This window comes from Populus trichocarpa, chromosome 2, assembly GCF_000002775.5.
Source record: "Populus trichocarpa isolate Nisqually-1 chromosome 2, P.trichocarpa_v4.1, whole genome shotgun sequence".
In the NCBI taxonomy this organism is placed as follows: domain Eukaryota; kingdom Viridiplantae; phylum Streptophyta; class Magnoliopsida; order Malpighiales; family Salicaceae; genus Populus; species Populus trichocarpa.
This window is the reverse complement of record NC_037286.2, coordinates 14,453,884-14,475,840: the sequence shown is the minus strand read 5'-3', so window position 1 is coordinate 14,475,840 and position 21,957 is coordinate 14,453,884. Positions and strand designations below refer to the sequence as shown.

The window sequence follows — 21,957 nt, the reverse complement described above, 5'->3', positions numbered from 1 at the left end:
ACTATAAACGCCAATACTTGCTCATAAGCCAGCAAGAAAGTGACCATGAGTATCTCTAAGCAAGCCCCCTGCACCCTCACATCCATGATCAGCCCCGGCAAACACCCCCCCTCCCCCCAAACCCAAAAGAGAGAGAGAGAGATCTTGAAACTACGAAGACTTGAGAAGAACAAGAAGAGGACTGACTCCCTTGATCAAACAAAGATAGATCTGTTTCCTTTAAAGAAAGTTGTTTTCTTTTTGTTTCATTACCGCCACCACAATCATCATCAGTCATGAAGAGATCACTTGGCAGCTCTGATTCCCTTGGTGCTTTGATGCCCATCTGCAGGTTCTTGCGTAGACCCCATCAACTTGAATCTTATCTTCTTAATGCTACTAGCTAATTAGCTCAGAGATGGAAAAAAAAAAGTGATGAGAAATCTCGACTTCCTATTCTATTTTACTGTGATTTTTTTTTAGTTGACTCGGGTGAATTCATCTGACTATATCGAGTTTTAAAACTATACTCCAAACAGCTATTATAAGACATTGTACGGACATACAGGACACGGTTTAACATGGGACCCACTTATCTAAAAGACCAATGGCATTGGAATGAAAACTTCTCGGGGAAGTAGATTCTGTGCGGGGGTTGATGTCTTGAATATAAAAGCACCACTACTCTACTTTTGCCTATATAAAGAAGACGCCCCTTCATCCTGCAGAACCACAGCTTCTTGTGCACACCACCAGCTTTCTTTCCTGGTTAGTTGCCTCTCCTTAATTCACTTTCTTCTACAAAATACGGTGTAGTTGCACTGCATCTTATATATACATGTTTATCTTGCAATCTCCATTGCTTTAGCAATTTAATTTGTTTTGATTTGCCTTCTTTTTTCTTCAGTTGCAAACAACCTGATCAAGCGAGGATGACAAACAGAGCTTTATCTTTCCCATCATCTCCTGTTGGCTATGTATTTCGTCCGACCGATGAAGAATTGGTGAATCATTACCTGAGGTTAAAAATGCATGGCGGCTATGAACAAGAAGTCAGCATAATCGCCGAAGTTAATGTGTGCGATTTTGAGCCTTGGGTACTCCCTGGTACGTGTTCATGTGTCATGTGCAATGTTTTAAATTACTTCCCTGTTTATCTTTGTTTGCAATTGTCGATTAACAAAAACTCATGTTAATGTGCGCGCAGGGCTTTCTACATATCAGTCAAACGATCCAGAGAGTTATTTCTTTTGTCCTCGCAGTTATAAGTACGTAAATAGTCACCAGGCTAATAGGACAACTGTAGCTGGATACTGGAAAGTGACCGGCAAGAATCGTATAATCAAAGCTAAATCTACCAAGGAGCATATTGCTACCAAGAAGACTCTGGTTTTCTACGAGAATCGTGTTCCTAATGGAGTCAAGACCGATTGGGTCATCCACGAGTACCATCCAACTTTCAGCTTCCACAACCAGGTACTGTCAAGCTTCACTTAATTTGTTCTATAGTTTTTTCTTCCCTTTTCATTCCAAAAAGGAGAATTGGATTTGAAGGTATAGTAGAAGAGAAAGATGAACAGAAATGCATGAGATCAGGCCCATTCATCACGCTTTTGTGTTTTTATATATAAAAACCTAAAATGGTCACTGGCTAGACTTGAAATACTCTTTTCCCGTTATATACAGGTGATTTTGTTTTAATGATGGTGTTTTTTTTTGCCCCGAGAAGCTTGTTTATAAGAACTCTCTGAAAATTTTAGTATTTGCTGTTCTTTTCTTTTCATTTTTATATTGATAAAATAGAATTTTAATTATGCTATCAAAATATGGTTTGGTCACCATGTGTAGAGGGACTTCGTTCTCTGCAAACTGAAGAAACATCCAGATGAGAACATGCCAACATTTGAAGAAAGTGAATCAAGTTCCAATGTTCCTTATGGTTTTGGAAATCAAAATCCAACTGTGCGTAATTATCCCTTGATCTTGGAAGAAGGTGGACATACTGCCCAGATGGCTTCTAATTTAGCAAACAATAGGCTAGAGGTGGGAAATAGCACGAATTTAACAGGCAGTTTCTTATGGCAAATTATTTCATAATAAGAGAATATCAAGCAATTGTGTTTGTTTTACAGGAAGAGATCAATCAACTCCGAACACAACTGGAATCATTCCGTGGATTTGATGATGGAGATTTCGGCCTGAATTCTGCCCTGCAGTTTTCACCCGGGAATTATATGTAAACCCTATCCTGCAATGGGTTTTCGATCGTCGATGTCTATCAAAATTTGCTATATATATGTATTAAACCTAGCCTGGAATAACAGAGTTCATATGTACTGGGTGAAGTGTGGTTGATCATATGCCATAAGAACAACTTGCCTCAAGTTGTTCTTTATGGTGTTTCTCCTTGTTTGTTTTTTCCCAAGAGGAATTGAATGCATTTCAAGTGTGCTCAGCTTTGTTTTTGTTTATCGACTGGTAATTGTTGATTATTTAGCTGTAGTCACTAGTCAGCGTTGGAAAAGAAGGTTGGTGGGAGCAGCAGGAGGAGGATGGGGGAAGCATGGTGGAAACTCCCGCTTCTGTATCTTGTTACCCTCGTATTTGTGACGAAACCTCCTGGAATCACGAAATTAGATTAGAATGATCTCGACACGGTAATGGGGTAATGATAATAACGGTTGTTTTTTTTTTTAGGATTTTTAAAAATATTAATTAATCCATTTTTTAATATAATTACTAATAGATTCTATTAAAAATACCTTCATATCTCTAAACATCAAGGTTGTCAATTTTATTTTAATAAGGGTCTTGTTTTTTTAATTAAAATAAAATGTTTTAATTTTAAAATGTTTCGGCGTGTTATTTTGATATATATATATGATTGTGAACAAGAAAGGAAGTTAGGCACACTTACTATTTTCCAACTTCTCTGCATCAATGCACTCATTACCTTCTTGGCGTATTCTCTGTATTCTCTCCCTCACAGCTGAGTCAATAGCTGCAGATTCTGATTGCGATAAGAGCGTATTCTTCCTTTTCTGATTCACTTGTTCGAGGAGCAGGTAAGACCCCCAGTTGTTGAGACTCGTCTGCATCCTATCTGCTCCTGTGCTAATGTTGAAAATCGGATTCTCGCCAAAGAAAGACACGCACACCATCTCCACGCGAAAGCACTACCTGCTTACTTGCTCTCATGTAGTGAATAAAGTTAGCATTTTTAATTGAAATAAAATATTTCAGTTTCGAAATGTTTTAATGTGCTATTTAGGAGTTATATTGTTAATATATATATAAAATTCAATAAATATAATTTAAATTCAAAATAAATTAATTATAAATTATACAATACAAACAAAATATCAAACAAATATAATTTTAAAATTTTAAATATTTTTAAATAGTCAAGATTAAATAGATCTTTAACTTAAAGCAATTCAATTTAAACAAAATATCAAAATATTATGAAAGTAAAATGTTTTAATACAAATATTTTAAATATAAAGTTAGGTTAATGTTATCAAGGCTAATGAGATCTAAAGTATCCCTTGATTTGCTCAAATTCTTACAAAGTATAAACATAAAAAAACAATATGAATATAAACCATATATATAAGTAATAAATCTAATTTTAAAAAAATAATATCATTGTTAATGAAAATAGTAATAATAATTTTCAATATTATTATTAATATCATTGTGATTGAAAATAGTAATGAAAAAGAGTCTTTTATACTTGGGTGGTTTAATTAATTAAATTGAATAAGGTTTTATTTGATTCAATGACTTTTCAAGACTGAAATAGAACATATAAAATGAAATCGGAATATTTCGGTTGAAATTTAGTCGAAAAATTCAGAACTAACCAAGATTTAATGAGATAAGAATTATTCTATTTTATTTTATTTTTAATTAATATAAAATATTTCAGCTATTCCACAAAACAAAATAAAATTAACAACCTTCGTAGACACTAACATATCCATCAAGCATAAAATCAGGCATTCACAATGCGAATTGACAGTGGAAGTCAAATCTCTTATACTATAGAGTATAGTATAACTACTGTACCTTGTAGTGTCATAGGAAAAGAAGAAAGTAGCAAGAGGGGTTTGGGAAAGTTCTTGGTTCTTACCAGCAAACAAGTAAAATAGCAGTGGGCAACTTCTTCGTCCCAGCTGAACTAGGACCCATGCCATTGACTGGTGGGGTCCCTTTTTCTACAATATGTATGGCATTCCTTCCAACCCCATGGCTTCTCAATAGAATCTCTTAGTCAGTCTCAAGTCAGTGCTTTCTTGAAGATCACAACGGAACAACACAAGACACCCTCCTTCTATAACTAAATTCCTTGTTATTATTGGATATTGCTCGCGTTAAACTCCAACCAGTTCATCTTGCTCAACATTGGGTGTGTTTTACTACTCTTCATTGCTTTTGAGTCATATGAAACTGTTTTCAATGTGATTAGAAGAATGTCTGCTACATCTATGCTTGTTTGATGCTTGAGTTCTTATTTATGTTGTTCTATCCTGGAACTGTGCTGATAGACTGCTGCTTGAGTTCTTATTGTTTTCTAGTTCTTTTTTTTTCCCCTGTAGAGGGCTCTTGTTCTTTGCAAGTTAAAGTACAAGGCAGATGACTCGGCTGCTAATTTGCCTGATTGTGATGTTTATAAATAAATGAGAGTAGGGAAACGCTACAAAGCTCTTGTAGGCTTAGAAAGAGATATAAATGAATAAGAGGTATTGTGTTAATTCAATAAAATATGATAAATATAAATAGAAAAAAAAAGGAAAGAGGGATCTGAAAAATTTGAAAGAGAGAACCGGTAGGAGAGAAGGGTGATAGAAGAAGAGGAAAGAGGAAAAGATAAAGGAAGGAGAAGAGAGTTAGAGAAAATAAGTTAAAAGAGTAAGATTTATGATTTGATGTGTATAAATGTGTTTTTTTTAGCTTTAAATTTCTGTTTTGTTGAATATTAGGATTTTAAAGATTGTATTTTGGGTTTGATTGATGAATTAATTTGAATGTTATGGGTTGATTGTTATTTAATTGATTTTGAAAGACTTTAGGTAAAGATGATGATTTTGAGTTATGATTTGTGTAAATGGTGAATTTTGAGTTAGAAATCTTGAAATATTAGTAAGTTTTCTGTGGAAATTCTGGGTTTGAGGTTGAAGATGATGAAAATTCAGTTTAGTCCCTCAATTTGTGAAAATTACAATTTAGTCCCCAAAATTTGAAAAAATTGCAGAATGGTACCTGGAGCATAATCCGAGATTCTGGACAGAATAAAATATGAATTATGGGCAGAATTTCACTATAGTTATGAATTTATAACACTTTCAATTTTGTCCTCTAATTTGACAAAAAATCCAATTTGACCCTAAAAATTTGATAAAATTCCAGAATGGTCCTTGGAGCATAATTAGAGATTCTGAACAGAATTAAGGATGAATTATGGGCAAAATTCCAGTATAGTCATGAATTTATGATATTTTTAGTTTGGTCCTCCAATTTGACAAAAGTTACAATTTGACCCTAAAAATATGATAAAATTCCAGATTGGCCCCTAGCTGTAATATTAGCCTTTTCAGATTGGTTTGATGAATAAATGAGGGTTATTTAGTGAATTATTATCAAGTTTTATTATGGATTAGATTTCGAAAAAACCGTTTAATTTTGGGTTTTTGGAAAAATAACTAGTTTAATTCAAAAACATATAGGGTTATGGAATAGACCCTTAGTTAAGTGTATTAAATAAGTTGAACATTCTTTTCGAGTTGTTTTTGAATATTTCTCCTTTGTATTTAGATAATCCTGATATTCTACTGGCGGGACATTAGTAGGATTTCCTTCGGTATCTGCTTTCGAGTCAGGTGAGTGGATAATTTTCCATATGCATGAGAAATATTATAAATATTTGAGTTGTTAATATGAATTGAATTATGTTTTTTGATAATATATATGTTGCTTATTATCCTTGTTATGATAAAGCATGATCAATTGTTGAATCTGAATTCTTAATATGAACCAATATATATTTTGAATTGACTTTTGAATTGATAGCTTCTCATTTGATTAATGTCATGAGTTGAGTCTTGAGATATGAATATGTTTGTTGATTATGATTATAAACCTATGGTATGCTAGTTAGAACACTCATGCTAACAGGGTAGTGTTAGTCTTTGTGCATATCGTATATGAACCCTAGTTGGTCGGTGAGTCACCAACTTGTGTGGATTGATCATCCCACAGTACAGAGCCTCGTGCTCATTGCATTTTGATGTTTTGACAAACTTTACCTTATGATATTCTTGTTATGACCTATTTGAGAAACCTTCTTATAAGAACCTAAAGCCATAATTATATATATATATTCCTCATTGCTGTATTACCCTGTGTATGTATATTGAACGTTATTTACTAACTGAGTTGTTGATCTCGCCCTCTCATTATTTATCTTTTCAGGCTTATAGCTTGTTAGCGGATCACTTTTGTTGGACCTTCAAAACCTGCTCTTTTGTTGAAATTAGTATTTTTCTTTTATGTCTAGTTAGTGCTCCACAACTATGAATTTGTATTAACTTTTATATTAAGACAATCAAATTATATATTAACTCTTATATTAACTTTGCCTATGTGCCGGTCATGGATCGGGGAATCGGGTTGTGATGATGATGAAGGTGAGCCTATTCAGGTTATGGGTTCTCATGTTGAAAATAATGCGGTGCTGAATAATAACCAAGAGGTGAGATAGAGCATTCCCTATTCAAATTTTTGTAATATAGTTTTTCATGTGAAGCATGAGAAGCATATGTGTTTACTTGCTTATGATTCTGACTCCAGGTAGATGCAGCGCTACTGCAATCTCTCATTGACAATCATGGGGCAAGTTTTGGTTTTCCTTTCGCACTGCAGTCACAGAACCATGTGCAGAATAATAACCAAGAGGTGAGATGGAGCATTCCCTATTCCAGTTTGTACAATATGGTTTTTCATGAGAAGCATATGTGTTTACTTGCCTATGATTCTGAGTCCAGGTAGATGCAGAGCAACTGCAATTTCTCATTGACAGTCAAGAGGCCGGTTTCGATTCTCCTTCCGCACTGCAGTCACAGAACCTTGATGACCTTGATGAAGAGGATGTGATAGATTTTGCAGATTCTCTCCCTATTGCTCCAGATGAATATGGCGTTGAAATTCCTCCACACCTCCTAAATGATTACATCCCACCAACACCAAGGTCATCAAGTCATGCTTATGTTTTGGATAGCAGTGACAGAGAAACTTATCTTGCCTATGGAGAGGTAATAGAAAATCTCTAATGGCCACTGGAGAATGTTTCCTTCAGTAGCGCCTGGTTCTCTCAATAATTATACAAGAGAATGTAAATGGGAGTATTGAAGTAGTATGTGATTTACTCATTATTTCAATGCCACCAAGGACATTATCTACAGTCATGAAAGATCTTAAGATGAAGTTAGGATTTTTTTTATGCTTTCGTGCACAGGTCAACCATTCTAAGTTCGTTGAGAACACTTCGAAATTTAATTCGTCTGTTTTTATCTTCATGACAGTCTCCAAACTTGTATGGTGGGCACGGTAGTTCAAGAGAATACCGGCGGAAGCAAATGGCTCATAGTGATAATACCCTCTCGATGGGGCCTTCTTCCATGGATTCCACTACTGCAACGAGGCATGAACAGATTAATTTAATTCAATCAGGCTTTCTAAGGATCCTGAAAGCTCAGCACGCACCAATACCCCACAGCTTCATGGAGCTCGAGGGAATTTCTGCTAAAGGAGATCAATTGCCGGGTGGGATTTCAAGCACAGCATCCAAACATAAGGTGAGGATCTTAAATTGGAGGACGAAAAACATGGAAGCGACTTGTGTCTATCTAGTGAATGAAATTAAATTCTTCCTGTATATCTTTGCAGGCAAGAGAAGGTGCAAAGCAAATTGCTAATATTGACCTGCCTAAGAAGGTTGGCATAGAATCTGAAAAAGACAGGGAAATAGTTCAGGTTATGAATGCAAAGCCGGATGTGAAGTCGAGATCAAATGGTTCGGCTGGCAATGAAAGGCGGGGCCGTTTCATTCACCTTGAAACAACTACATCAAGCCATATATCGAGTCCTCCATCTGTTTATCTTTCGAATTTAGTCGTGGGTCTGTTTCTGTTCATAATCATGCTCAGAGAAGTGCTGATTGTTCACTGAGAGAAGCTTCTCTTATAAGGCTATCGTCAAGAGTTTCCAGTATAACAAGAACGCTTTATTTTTTGCGAGAAAAGGTCAGCAGGAGGAGGACTTGAAATCCCTAAATCTTAAACCCTCAACCAGCTGACAGAATGGATTTCTGTTTTTGCTAGCTTGTATATTATATATTGCCCCTTTCTCATGGCTGCTGGGGCTAGACTGTATTTACTGTTTGCTGTATAAGTTATATTATGCTATAATTATTACAAGAAAACTCTAAAGTGCATGGGTTGAATGTTTTTCAACGTAGCAATCGACAGTGTCTTTTTTTTTTCTCAATTTGGTTCTCAATCTTTGTTTCTCTTCAATTGTGTCCTTCAATGCCTGATTTCATAGCTAATTTATCAAAACAATTTAAGGAGGGAAAAATTGAAACAAAGGGGATCAAAGTATAAACCAAGGAGGAAGTAAGTGGTGGTTACAAAAATTTGACAAAAAATACACTTCGGTCCTTATACTTTTTAAATGAATATTTTTAGCATATATATTTTCAGAGTTTATCTTTCTAAAATATCATTATTTTTTTTTTAAAAAAAAATATTTAAACATTGAAGAGTTTCTAAATCTATTATAAAAAACTTTTTGAAAGTACCAATTATTTTACCTCATTAAACATCAATTAAACATCAAGTATCGATATCTTAGCTAAAGATAATAAAAGAAATTAAAAAATTAACTAATTATTTAATATATAAATCTTACTCCCAAACCTATTTGGATTTTTCAAGAATTCATTAAGAAGAAATTTGGATTCACAGCATTAACTCAAGGAAATCACGAGACATGATGAGCAAAGATGGCATCTGGAAAAAAAAAAAAAAAAAAAAAACCTTTTGAGCGATCAAATTTGTAGCCTCGTAGTTACATGATCATTACAAGTTGGACAAAGAAGTTCAAATAATAATTTGATGGATATATTTGACATGTTAAGAGACGTAGGGCACGAGACCAGCTAAAAAAAGGGCCAAAAGCCAGATGCATGTCAACCTGTTCCAGTCCGGCTGGTCGATCCCATGACCTGCCGACGCAAAATCTGGTTTGATTTTTTTTTTTTTCAAACCAGAATATTATCAGGTCAAACCTAGATAATCGATGGATATAATAAAATTTGAGTAAATTTTTTTATTAAAATTTTATACAAATTGTTATTTTGATTCTTTTAAAAAAATTTATTAAGAGTTTGTTTGATATTGTGGTGTAGAATATTTTTTAAAAGTGTTTTTTACTTGAAAATATTTTTTTAGAATATTTGATATTAACACATCAAAATCATCGAAAAATACTAAAAATACATTAATTTAGTGTTTTTTTTTATGATAAATATATTTTTTAAAAATATCTAAAAATATAAGATACCACACTTTCAAAATTATAAAAATAGACGCACCACGTTGCTGGTCTGTATTATTTTTCCATTAAAATATTTACACTTCGCAAGTGTATTTTTTTAAAAATAAGAGAAATCTAATAACTCGAGTTATAGCCCCGACCAACTAAATAAGCTAGCTTTATTTAAATCATATGTTAAAAAAAAAAGGAAGCAACGATAGCAAAAAAGGAATATATATATATATATGAGCGATCACGATAAAATGTGAAAGAACTTTTATCCAAGAGCAAAAGATAATGTTGTTTAATTTTTAGTCACTTAAACATGAAATGATAAAATATAGTAAAAAAAGATAAAAAAAAGTTGGTGCGAGCCAACCAACACATTAGACATGTAACCTAGATATTAAGGGGCAAACTAGTCCATATTAACCTGACAAACTTACATCTTAGATCATGAGGTCACAATAATTCGATAAAAAAAGAAATTGAAGAAAACCACAAATCTATTTTTTTTTTTAAAAAAATCAATGTCAAACGATGATATCGGAAAAGAAAATAAAACAAAAAAAGATGTCAACTCCTGTTACTTTTCAAACAGATGGATCGAGTCATCAAACTGAAAGCACTATACATGAAAAAATCATGAAGCACAATTCCTAGGAAACAAAACGTTGAAGGATGGAATCGAAAGAAAACGAATTACAAAAACAATCCAAAATAAAAAATAGCAATTAAAATAATTAGTTTTAAAATTAAAATAAAAAATAAATTAAAGAGAAACAACAAATTTTCACTTTAAGAGTTAAAGTGAAACGAACAAAAACATTAATAAAAAGAAAAAAATCAAAAGAATAAGGACCAAAATGAAAAAAATACACTATTAACTTGGATTGGAGGATGAAATTAAAAACAATATAATTTTTATAAAAGGGTTAAGGAAAAAAAAATAAGAAATCATAAGAATAAGGATTAAATTGAAAACACTAATACATGATAAAAATTTGAACATGTAGAATTTTTCAATGCGTTTCTTTACATAAAAAAATCCTAAATGTAAATCAAAAAATTTATACACGCATCCAATTAAATAAATCAAGAACCATTGAGTAAATAAACAAAAACAAAAGTCATCAACGATAAATAAAAATATAATTGAAAAAATTAAGAGACAAATATAGATCAAAATATTTAATATCGCAACACAAGTCATTTAACTGATTGTATTTAATGAATTTGCTTATTAAAATCAATTTGTAATAGAAATCAATATAAAAATAAAATTTATTGAATAAAATAAAAAGAAAAATATATTATGCAAGGCTGCACATATTAAAAATATTATAAGAAAATAAATATTTAATCTATATAAAATATAAAAAATAGAAATGAATTATGCCAACCTCTTAAAAAAAATTAAATACACCCAATATAATTAAAAAAACAATAATCAATATTAAAAAAGGGTAAATATGTAAAACAAATCATAAAGAAGGGGTATTAATTAAAAAATAAATTTAAAATTATCTAAAAGGACATAAAAAAAGGTGTTAATAAAAAAAATAAAATTAAAAAAGAATGAGGGCAGGCTTTTTGGGCCCTCCTAAGCTAGGCTCAACACCTGGCCAACCAAGAGTAGACCCGTGTGCAGACTTGCAAGTTCAGGCCCCTGTGCGGGGCCTTTATTTATTTTTTTTAAGTTAAAGGGTAGGCAGCATGTTGTATGTCCTAATTGTCTGGAAAAAAAAGATGATGTGTCGTCTATAAGTGCCTAGAATTTGGCTATTGTAGTGATTGAAAAAACAAGGTTGATTGGAAAACCTATTTTAAATTAATTTTTTACACAAAACACTTAGGAAACACATTAGGAATATTGGTAAACCAATCCAAGACATCATCATATTGAACATTGAGGGGAGGCATTGAGAGGAAAATAAAGGGGGAAGGAGGAAAGAAATTTGTGTGGTGATTTCAAGCTTTCCATCTCTTATTTCTTTGAATTAAAAGGTAACAAATCTTTTCCTCTCAATTAAATTGATATATTTAGTATGTTAAGATTTTGTTCAATTGTATTAGTGTATAATTATGGTATGAGTTGTGAGGTTGAATGAGTTAATTTATGAAATTATGATGAATTAATGTTTTAATAAATGAAATAATAGTGGGTAATGTTTCAATTTGTGAAATTGAAGAAAAAATAATTACGAGTTCTTTGGAGGAGAGGTTCCAGCCTAGAGAAAGAAAATGAATGAAAATGTTAGATCAATAATTAATTGTTGAGTTATGTGATAATATTGATGATGAAGAAGTTATATTAGTGATGAGTTAATATTGTTGAGTGATAATTAAATGAGTTATGTGGTAATATTGATCATGAATGAATTATATTAATGATGAGTTAATATTGTTGTTTGATAGTTATATGAGTTATATGATGATATTGATGATGAAGAAATTATATTAGTGATGAGTTAATATTGTTGAGTGATAATTAAATGAGTCATGTGGTAATATTGATGATGAAGAAATTATGTTAGTGATGAGTTGATATTGTTGTTGAAAATTAAATGAATTATGTGGTGATGTGTTGATGAAGTAATTAAATTAACAATGAGTTGTTTTGCTGGTTTGATAAGTAAAGTGGTTTTATGGTGATGTTGTTGATGAAATAATTAAATTGATGACAAGTTGATTTTGTTGAAATAAAATTTAATTGGTAATGAAATGAACCTGCATGAGTGGACGAGGCTACATGAATCACTCAGCAGACAGGTTCAGCTAGCAGGACGCAAACACCAGGTAGATGTTTAATATCTTGAATATTTTTTCTTTCTCTGAATTTTAGATATTTAAATTTTCCCTCGATCAATGAAATGTTATGTGGAATGTTGGTAGATTTTCCCATAATAATTTATTTTGAAAATGGAAGACTTGTGAGCCAGGTATCCTGGTATGGTACTGGTGCCCTGTGAATGGGCAGCAGGTGGACCAGTTATCCTGGTATGGAATTGGTGCCCTGTGAATGGGCAGCTGGTGGACCAGTTATCCTGGTATGGATCAGTTATTCTGGTATGGAACTGGTGCCTTGTGAATGGACAGCTGATGGGCCAGTTATCCTGGTATGGAACTAGTGCTGGTAGTCCAGCTGTACTGGTTTAGAACTGAAGTTCTATGATGTGGACATGTTTGAATTTTGGATTATTGATTTGTGAATAGTACTTGGAAGATGATAGTAAATATGAAAATTTTATGAGTAACTAATGTATATGTTTATATGTTAATGTAAATGTAAATGCTTTAATTGACCATGATTATCTTTTAAATCATTATGCAGGTTCATCTCAATACTGCGCCTTCTAGTAGTTTTAGAGTTTACTTCTATTACTAGTAAATTTTTTGGATATGTAAATTGTTGATAATAACATTACTATCTGTATATTTTGAAGATTATAATGTTGTGTATTATGAATTTAAATGGACTAGCTTATTTAACTTGTACTATATTGTGTACATATTTTCTAATTATAATGGTGATATATATAAGCATGTAGTTAATATCATTTGTGATAAACAGTACTTAAAAGATTATATATGATTGAAGGAAGTATATTAAGCCTATAATCTATGGTTTGTGTATCATAGTTAAGATAACTCTTTTTTCATTTTAGCTAAATAATTATTTGTTGAGTTGATATGTTAAGAGAAAGTGAAATATTGTTGATTAAGATAGGTTGGAGTATAATAAGAACATTGAATTGTGGAAATGGTTGATTATGGACTGATGTTGATTTTGTCGATAACTTGGGATAGGTTAAATTAGGGGAAACCTTGTCGAAATTTTTGAAAAAAAAATATTATGAATTTTCAAAATATATTGCTGAAAAATTTTGTGGTTGTTACAAAAGATATCATTGCATTGTTGCAATCTTGAGTTCAATGTGTATTGTTTTTAAAAAAAGACTGTTATGGTTTAATTTTTTTTGATAATTTTAATTAATTAAATTTACAAAAGCAATCAAGAGTTCGTGTTTTTTTCTTTCATTTATTATACTACTTGGTGGGGTAAAAGCAAAACAAAAACAAATATGAATATTGGAGAATATATTACATCGGAAGCTATTGGTGATTGTTCTAGAATATTCTAGATGGTGATGGAGGCAGTGGAGCCAGCAGAACTTGGATTGCAACTTGTGAAATTCAAGTCTTCGTGTGTGTTTGGCTTTTCATCTTATCGGAGGTTGTGGAAATGAATTGCTAATTTATTTTGTTTGATTCTCGTTTGGTGAAAAAAAGTTTATACTATAAATGTTTTTATTTATTTATTTATTTTTATAATGAATATTGCTCATGGTTGTAAAATCAAACTTGGCTGTAGAATTGGGTCAAAACTCGAGTCATAAATAACTCAATAACATGTATAAAAATTAAAGAGTTTGAGGACCTGTTTTTAACTAGATTAGCAAGGCAATTAAACTTTTTAATCAAAACAGTTGAATTTTTTGTTTTTTTTTTTTTTTTACTTTAAAGAAATCAATTTAGATTTCAGATCAATTGAATTCACGATATTAAACCCAGAATGGCCCGACGGGTCGACCCGACAGCTGAACCGGTCCGGGTTTGTTAAAAGACTGGTTGATGCAATAACCCGGAAAAACCTGGTCGACCTGCGCGGGTCGACCCATGACCCAGGCGAACCCGAAGGAGACCAGTTTTTTTTTTTTTTTTTCAAATGTAGTTTTTCTTCTATACCTGTTTTTTTTTTATATTTTTTTAGTTAGTTATTAACACTTTTTAAAGTTCACTATATAAATATTATAAAAATATTTTATTTTTTCAATTTGAGATTTCAAACCCTTTCATAAATATATTTTATGTTCATAAGAAAAAAATTGTTTTTTTAATGTGAGATTTGAAAATATTTAATATATATATTCTATATTTTCAAGAAAAAAATTATTTTTTTAATATGGGATTTGAAGCTTTTTCGTATATATACTTTATGTTCACAAAAAAAAAATTATGTTTTTTCAATGTGGGGTAAAATTATTATTATTTGTTTAAATACTTCAATTTAAAAGGATAATATAATATCTTTTCAATATGAGATTTGAAGCTCTTTAGTATATATACTTTATGTTCACAAGAAAAAAATTATGTTTTTTTAATTTGGGGTAATTTTTTTTTTGTTTAAATACTTCAACTTAAAAGAATAACATAATATTTTTTTAACGTGGAATAATTTTTTTTTTAAATATTCTTTTAAATTTCAATATTTACAAAATATATATCATATATTCACATAGATTTTTTTTAATTTTTTATAATATTAAAATTTTAAATATTTTATAAAATTTTTTCAGGTTAATTGATTCAGGTTGACCCATAAAACCTCAAACCCTACTTCAAACTTTCTAATTGAGTATGATAACTAAGATCAAATTTTGAGTGAACTCATCATATCAGTTCAAGTTGTACTATTATGATTGTGATAATTAACTATTAATGGATATAAAACATATTAGTTTGTGGAGTTAGATTATATTTTTTTTTAAAATAACAATTTTTAGCTTATTTTAATAAACTAAAATAAAAAATAGAAAATATTAAAACTAACATCTAACACACTCCAAACAGCTATTATAAGACATTGTACGGACATACAGGACACGGTTTAACATGGGACCCACTTATCTAAAAGACCAATGACATTGGAATGAAAACTTCTCGGGGAAGTAGATTCTGGGGTTGATGTCTTGAATATAAAAGCACCACTACTCTACTTTTGCCTATATAAAGAACGCGCCCCTTTATCCTGCAGAACCACAGTTTCTTGTGCACACCACCAGCTTTCTTTTCTGGTTATTTGCCTCTCCTTAATTCACTTTCTTCTACAAAATACGGTGTAGTTGCACTGCATCTTATATATACATGTTTATCTTGCAATCTCCATTGCTTTAGCAATTTAATCTGTTTTGATTTGCCTTCTTTTTTCTTCAGTTGCAAACAACCTGATCAAGCGAGGATGACAAACAGAGCTTTATCTTTCCCATCATCTCCTGTTGGCTATGTATTTCGTCCGACCGATGAAGAATTGGTGAATCATTACCTGAGGTTAAAAATGCATGGCGGCTATGAACAAGAAGTCAGCATAATCGCCGAAGTTAATGTGTGCGATTTTGAGCCTTGGATACTCCCTGGTACGTGTTCATGTGTCATGTGCAATGTTTTAAATTACTTCCCTGTTTATCTTTGTTTGCAATTGTCGATTAACAAAAACTCATGTTAATGTGCGCGCAGGGCTTTCTACATATCAGTCAAACGATCCAGAGTGTTATTTCTTTTGTCCTCGCAGTTATAAGTACGTAAATAGTCACCGGGCTAATAGGACAACTGAAGCTGGATACTGGAAAGTGACCGGCAAGAATCGTATAATCATAGCTAAATCTACCAAGGAGCATATTGCTACCAAGAAGACTCTGGTTTTCTACGAGAATCGTGTTCCTAATGGAGTCAAGACCGATTGGGTCATACACGAGTACCATCCAACTTTCAGCTTCCACAACCAGGTACTGTCAAGCTTCACTTAATTTGTTCTATAGTTTTTTCTTCCCTTTTCATTCCAAAAAGGAGAATTGGATTTGAAGGTATAGTAGAAGAGAAAGATGAACAGAAATGCATGAGATCAGGCCCATTCATCACGCTTTTGTGTTTTTATAAATAAAAACCTAAAATGGTCACTGGCTAGACTTGAAATACTCTTTTCCGGTTATATACAGGTGATTTTGTTTTAATGATGGTGTTTTTTTTTTGCCCCGAGAAGCTTGTTTATAAGAACTCGTGAAAATTTTAGTATTTGCTGTTCTTTTCTTTTCATTTTTATATTGATAAAATAGAATTTTAATTATGCTATCAAAATATGGTTTGGTCACCATGTGTAGAGGGACTTCGTTCTCTGCAAACTGAAGAAACATCCAGATGAGAACATGCCAACATTTGAAGAAAGTGAATCAAGTTCCAATGTTCCTTATGGTCTTGGAAATCAAAATCCAACTGTGCGTAATTATCCCTTGATCTTGGAAGAAGGTGGACATACTGCCCAGATGGCTTCTAATTTAGCAAACAATAGGCTAGAGGTGGGAAATAGCACGAATTTAACAGGCAGTTTCTTATGGCAAATTATTTCATAATAAGAGAATATCAAGCAATTGTGTTTGTTTTACAGGAAGAGATCAATCAACTCCGAACACAACTGGAATCATTCCGTGGCTTTGATGATGGAGATTTCGGCCTGAATTCTGCCCTGCAGTTTTCACCTGGGAATTATATGTAAACCCTATCCTGCAATAGGTTTTCGATCGTCCATGTCTATCAAACTTTGCTATATATATGTATTAAACCTAGCCTGGAATAACAGAGTTCATATGTACTGGGTGAAGTGTGGTTGATCATATGCCATAAGAACAACTTGCCTCAAGTTGTTCTTTATGGTGTTTCTCCTTGTTTGTTTTTTCCCAAGAGGAATTGAAGTGTGCTCAGCTTTGTTTTTGTTTATCGACTGGTAATTGTTGATTATTTAGCTGCAGTCAGCGTTAGAAAAGAAGGTTGGTGGGAGCAGGAGGATGAGGATGGGGGAAGCATGGTGGAAACTCCCGCTTCTATATCTTGTTACCCTCGTATATGTGACGAAACCTCCTGGTATCACGAAATTAGATTAGAATGATCTCGACACGGTAACGGGGTAATGATAATAACGGTTGTTTTTTTTTTATAGGGTTTTTAAAATATTAATTAATCCCTTTTTTATTATAATTACTAATAGATTCCATTAAAAATACCTTCATATCTCTAAACACTTACATATCCATCAAGCATAAAATCAGGCATTCACAATGCGAATTTACAGTGAAAGTCAAATCTCTTATACTATAGAGTATAATATAACTACTGTACCTTGTAATGTCATAGGAAAAGAAGAAAGTAGCAAGAGGGGTTTGGGAAAGTTCTTGGTTCTTACCAGCAAACAAGTAAAATATCAGGGGGCAACTTCTTCGTCCCAGCTGAACTAGGACCCATGCCATTGACTGGTGGGGTCGCTTTTTCTACAATATGTACGGCATTTCTTCCAACCCCATGGCTTCTCAATAGAATCTCTTAGTCAGTCTCAAGTCAATGCTTTCTTGAAGATCACAACAGAACAACACAAGACACCCTCCTCCTTGTCTCTCAATCCACAACTTATTTTAGGACGAGGAATGAAACTGCCTTCTTGTTAGTAGCCCTGCTTCTTGTTTTATTTGCAACTTTTCTTTATTTCTACGTTCAACTAGCACTTTTAAAACCAGTGATTGTATGTGATGGCGCCGGTGGGATACAGATTCCATCCAACTGAAGAAGAAATCATCTGTTATTATCTGAAACACAAAATGAACGGCCGTAATTCCCTCGTTGATGATCATATTGGTGAGGTTGATCTTTATCGGCGGGATCCATGGGAATTACCTGGTTAGTACCACAAACATTGCTGATTATTTTTGATGAAGCAGTCATGATTATTACAACTATGCTAAGTTATTCTTGGTAATTAAATCCACACTTTCTCGATAAATCCTAATGTCTTTTTCGTGTGCATCTGTGTGATCATGTGCTTGTAGTTTCTGCGAGAAAAAAGTCAGATGATCGAGTGTGGTATTACTTTTGTCGGCTTGATTACAAGCACTCAAATAGTAAACGAGCTAGCAGGGAAACCAAGAATGGATTCTGGAAATCGACCGGCAAGGTTCGTGATATCAAGGCTAAACGCACAAATGAGGTGATTGGTAGTAAGAGGACTCTGGTTTTCCAATACAGATGTCCTGATTCTAAAAAAGTGGTCGGGACCAGCTGGGTCATCCACGAATTCCATGCTAAAACTACCACTCCTGACCAGGTATTATATAATACCATATAGTGTATATGGGATCATCACATTTTCTTTTCTTGGCATCCTGGGGTTAAGGTTTGACCGTGTTTTATTATTTGGTTGTGTGGAAGAAGTTAGAGTTTTGGTGTTCGATGTCGTGCTTAAATGGCATTGAATTATAACTACATTCCATGTTAATGTTGGATATTGCTCGCGTTAAACTCCAACCAGTTCATCTTGCTCAACATGGGGTGTGTTTTACTACTCTTCATTGCTTTTGAGTCATATGAAAGTGTTTTCAATGTGATTAGAAGAATGCCTGCTACATCTATGCTTGTTTGATGCTTGATTTCTTATTTGTGTTGTTCTATCCTGGAACTGTGTTGATAGACTGCTGCTTGAGTTCTTATTGTTTTCTAGTTCTTTTTTTCCTTTCTTTTTTTTCTGTAGAGGGCTCTTGTTCTTTGCAAGTTAAAGCATAAGGCAGATGACTCGGCTGCTAATTTGCCTGATGATGAAGGCGAGCCTATTCGGGTTATGGGTTCTAATGTTGAAAATAATGCGGTGCTGAATAATAACCAAGAGGTGAGATGGAACATTCCCTTTTCAAATTTTTATAATATAGTTTTTCATGTGAAGCGTGAGAAGCATATGTGTTTACTTGCCTATGATTCTGAGTCCAGGTAGATGCAGAGCTACCGCAATCTCTCTTTGACAGTCATGACGTGGGTTTCAATTTTCCTTTCGCACTGCAGGCACAGAACCATGTGCAGAATAATAACCAAGAGGTGAGATGGAACATTCCCTATTCAAATTCTTATAATATAGTTTTTCATGTGAAGCGTGAGAAGCATATGTGTTTACTTGCCTATGATTCTGAGTCCAGGTAGATGCAGAGCTACTGCAATCTCTCTTTGACAGTCATGAGGCGGGTTTTGATTTTCCTTTCACGCTGCAGGCACAGAACCATGTGCAGAATAATAACCAAGAGGTGAGATGGAGCATTTCCTATTCCAATTTTTACAATATAGTTTTTCATGTGAAGCATGAGTAGCATATGTGTTTACTTGCCTATGATTCTGAGTCCAGGTAGATGCAGAGCAACTGCAATCTCTCTTTGACAGTCATGAGGCGGGTTTTGATTTTCCCCTTGCACTGCAGCCACAGAACCTTGTGCAGAATTTCCTTTCTGATGAAGAGGATATAGATTTTGCAGATTCACTCCTAAATGACTACCCACCAACACCAAGGTCATCAAGTAATGCTTATGTTTTGGATACAAGTGACAGAGAAACTTATCTTGCCTATGGAGAGGTAATAGAAAATCTCTAATGGCCACTGGAGAATGTTTCCTTCAGTAGCGCCTAGTTCTCTCTATAATTATACAAGAGAATGCTAATGGGAGCATTGAAGTAGTATGTGTTTACTCATTATTTCAATGCCACCAAGTGCATTCTCTACAGTCATGAAAGATCTTAAGATGAAGTGAGGATTTTTTTATGATTTCTTGCGCAGGTCAACCATTCTAAATTTGCTGCATTTATGGGCTGGATGTCATTTGCATTTCATATGCAGTTTAGTTCTGTTGAGGACACTTCGAAATTTAATTCGTCTGTTTGTATCTTCATGACAGTCTCCAAACTTGTATGGTGGGCACGGTAGTTCAAGAGCATACCAGCGGAAGCAAAGGGCTCATTGTGATGATACCCTCTTGATGGGGCCATCTTCCATGGATTCCACCACTGTAACTAGGCATGAACAGATTAATTCAATTCAATCAGACTTTCCAAGTATCCACAAAGCTCAGCATGCACCCATACCCCACAGCTTCATGGAGCAGGAGGGAATTTCTGCTAAAGGAGATCAATTTCTGGGTGGGATTTCAAGTACAGCATCCAAACATAAGGTGAGGATCTTAAATTGGAGGACGAAAAACATGGAAGCGACTTGTGTCTATCTAGTGAATGAAATTAAATTCTTCCGGTATATCTTTGCAGGCCAGAGAAGGTGCAAGGCAAGTTGCTAATATTGATCTGCCTAAGAAGGTTGGCATAGAATCTGTAAAAGACAGGAAAATAGTTCAGGTTATGAACGCAAAGCCGGCTGTGAAGTCGAGATCAAATGGTTCGGCTGGCAATGAAAAGTGGGGCCGTTTCATTCACCTTGAAACAACTACATCAAGCCATACATCGACTCCTCCATCTGTTTATCTTTTCAATTTAGTCGTGGGTCTGTTTCTGTTCATAATCATGCTCAGAGAAGTGCTGATTGTTCACTGAGAGAAGCTTCTCTTATAAGGCTATCGTCAAGAGTTTCCAGTATAACAAGAACACTTTATTTTTTGCGAGAAAAGGTCAGCAAGAGGGGGACTTGAAATCCCTAAAAGTGTGTTTGGTTTAACTTTTGTGGTTGAGGTTATGGTTGTGTACAACCCAATTATGCACAAAACTCAACCACAAAAACTAATATTTCTTGCTTTTTGTAGCTTTTTAGTGGTTCTACACCCAAACCTCAACCTCCACTTAATAAACCCTCAACCTGCTGACAGAATGGATTTCTGTTTTTGCTAGCTTGTATATATATTGCCCCTTTCTCATGGCTGCCGGGGCTAGACTGTAGTTACTGTTTGCTGTATAAATTATATTATGTTATAATTATTACAAGAAATCTCTAAGCATGGTTTTTTCAACGTAGCAAACTGCGGTGTCTATTGTTTTTTTTTTTTTAATTTAATTTCATCCTCTTTAATTGTGTTCGTAAATTCATGGCTAATTTATGAAATATATTTAAAAAGGAATACAATTAAAATAAAAAGAACCAAAATATAAACTGAGGTTTCAAAAATTAAATAAAAAATACATTTCAGCTCTCAATACTTTTTAAATAAATATTTTTAACAGAGTTTAATTTTTTAAACTATCATTATTTGTTTTTAAAAAATTATTTAAATATGTAAGAATTTCTAAATTTATTATTAAAAACTTTTGACAACTACCGGTTATTTTATCTTATCAGACAGAAGTACCGGCGGCCACCAGTAAGCTGGGCTCAAAAGAATAAAACAGAATATCAGATTTGGTTTCACAGCATCAACTCAAGGAAATAAGGAGGCGACCTTTCTGTCTCCTCTCTCAAACTAGAAATTAAAAATAACAAAAATAAATTTTTATATCAAAATTAAATAGAGAAAATATTAAGGTACCCAATATGTATCATTTTTAAAGTATGAGGATTGAATTAAACTTTTTGTGAATTTTAAAACTATCATCTATTTGTGGTGTTTTTTTTACTTTGATGCCATGTCTTTCAATTTTATCTTTAGTCAACAAATTTGATTTAATTGCTCTTAAATTTAGCCCAAAAGGTTGCAATTGCATAAAAAAAATTTAAAGATCAAAGCATGTCCATGTCATCTCAATAGTAATCATTCCACACGTTTTTTATTTTTATTATAATAATTTCATTTAAGAAAAATCATTAAA

General features: G+C 33.1%; 3 protein-coding genes across 16 annotated transcripts; all 3 read left to right on the top strand.

Moving 5' to 3' along the window:
- The first annotated feature begins 597 nt into the window (after positions 1-597).
- LOC18096406 (NAC domain-containing protein 4) lies at positions 598-21,173 on the top strand. 14 transcript variants are annotated; one of them, XM_052450435.1, is made up of 13 exons: positions 598-747; positions 887-1,086; positions 15,874-16,142; positions 16,515-16,709; positions 16,799-17,314; positions 17,542-18,078; positions 18,228-18,502; positions 18,926-19,060; positions 19,159-19,263; positions 19,362-19,466; positions 19,565-19,789; positions 20,109-20,381; positions 20,473-21,173. In XM_052450435.1, the coding sequence occupies exons 6-13, from the start codon at positions 17,931-17,933 to the stop codon at positions 20,752-20,754; spliced, it is 1,548 nt and encodes a 515-aa protein (XP_052306395.1). In that variant the 5' UTR covers positions 598-747; positions 887-1,086; positions 15,874-16,142; positions 16,515-16,709; positions 16,799-17,314; positions 17,542-17,930; the 3' UTR covers positions 20,755-21,173. The 14 variants fall into 14 exon arrangements, with proteins under 14 accessions (XP_052306395.1, XP_052306401.1, XP_052306394.1 ...); XM_052450441.1 differs by having other exon boundaries at positions 16,799-17,844; positions 17,951-18,078; XM_052450434.1 differs by lacking the exons at positions 15,874-16,142; positions 16,515-16,709 and adding exons at positions 1,187-1,455; positions 1,828-2,022; positions 2,112-2,236 and having other exon boundaries at positions 16,924-18,078.
- Positions 912-2,219, top strand: LOC7487751 (protein NTM1-like 9). The gene is made up of 4 exons (XM_052450194.1): positions 912-1,086; positions 1,187-1,455; positions 1,828-2,022; positions 2,112-2,219. The coding sequence occupies exons 1-4, from the start codon at positions 912-914 to the stop codon at positions 2,217-2,219; spliced, it is 747 nt and encodes a 248-aa protein (XP_052306154.1).
- On the top strand, positions 4,048-8,526 carry LOC18096408 (uncharacterized). Its single transcript, XM_006386612.3, has 7 exons — positions 4,048-4,390; positions 5,797-5,861; positions 6,454-6,733; positions 6,832-6,936; positions 7,026-7,292; positions 7,563-7,835; positions 7,927-8,526. The coding sequence occupies exons 3-7, from the start codon at positions 6,623-6,625 to the stop codon at positions 8,206-8,208; spliced, it is 1,038 nt and encodes a 345-aa protein (XP_006386674.2). The 5' UTR covers positions 4,048-4,390; positions 5,797-5,861; positions 6,454-6,622; the 3' UTR covers positions 8,209-8,526.
- Positions 21,174-21,957: the final 784 nt, after the last annotated feature.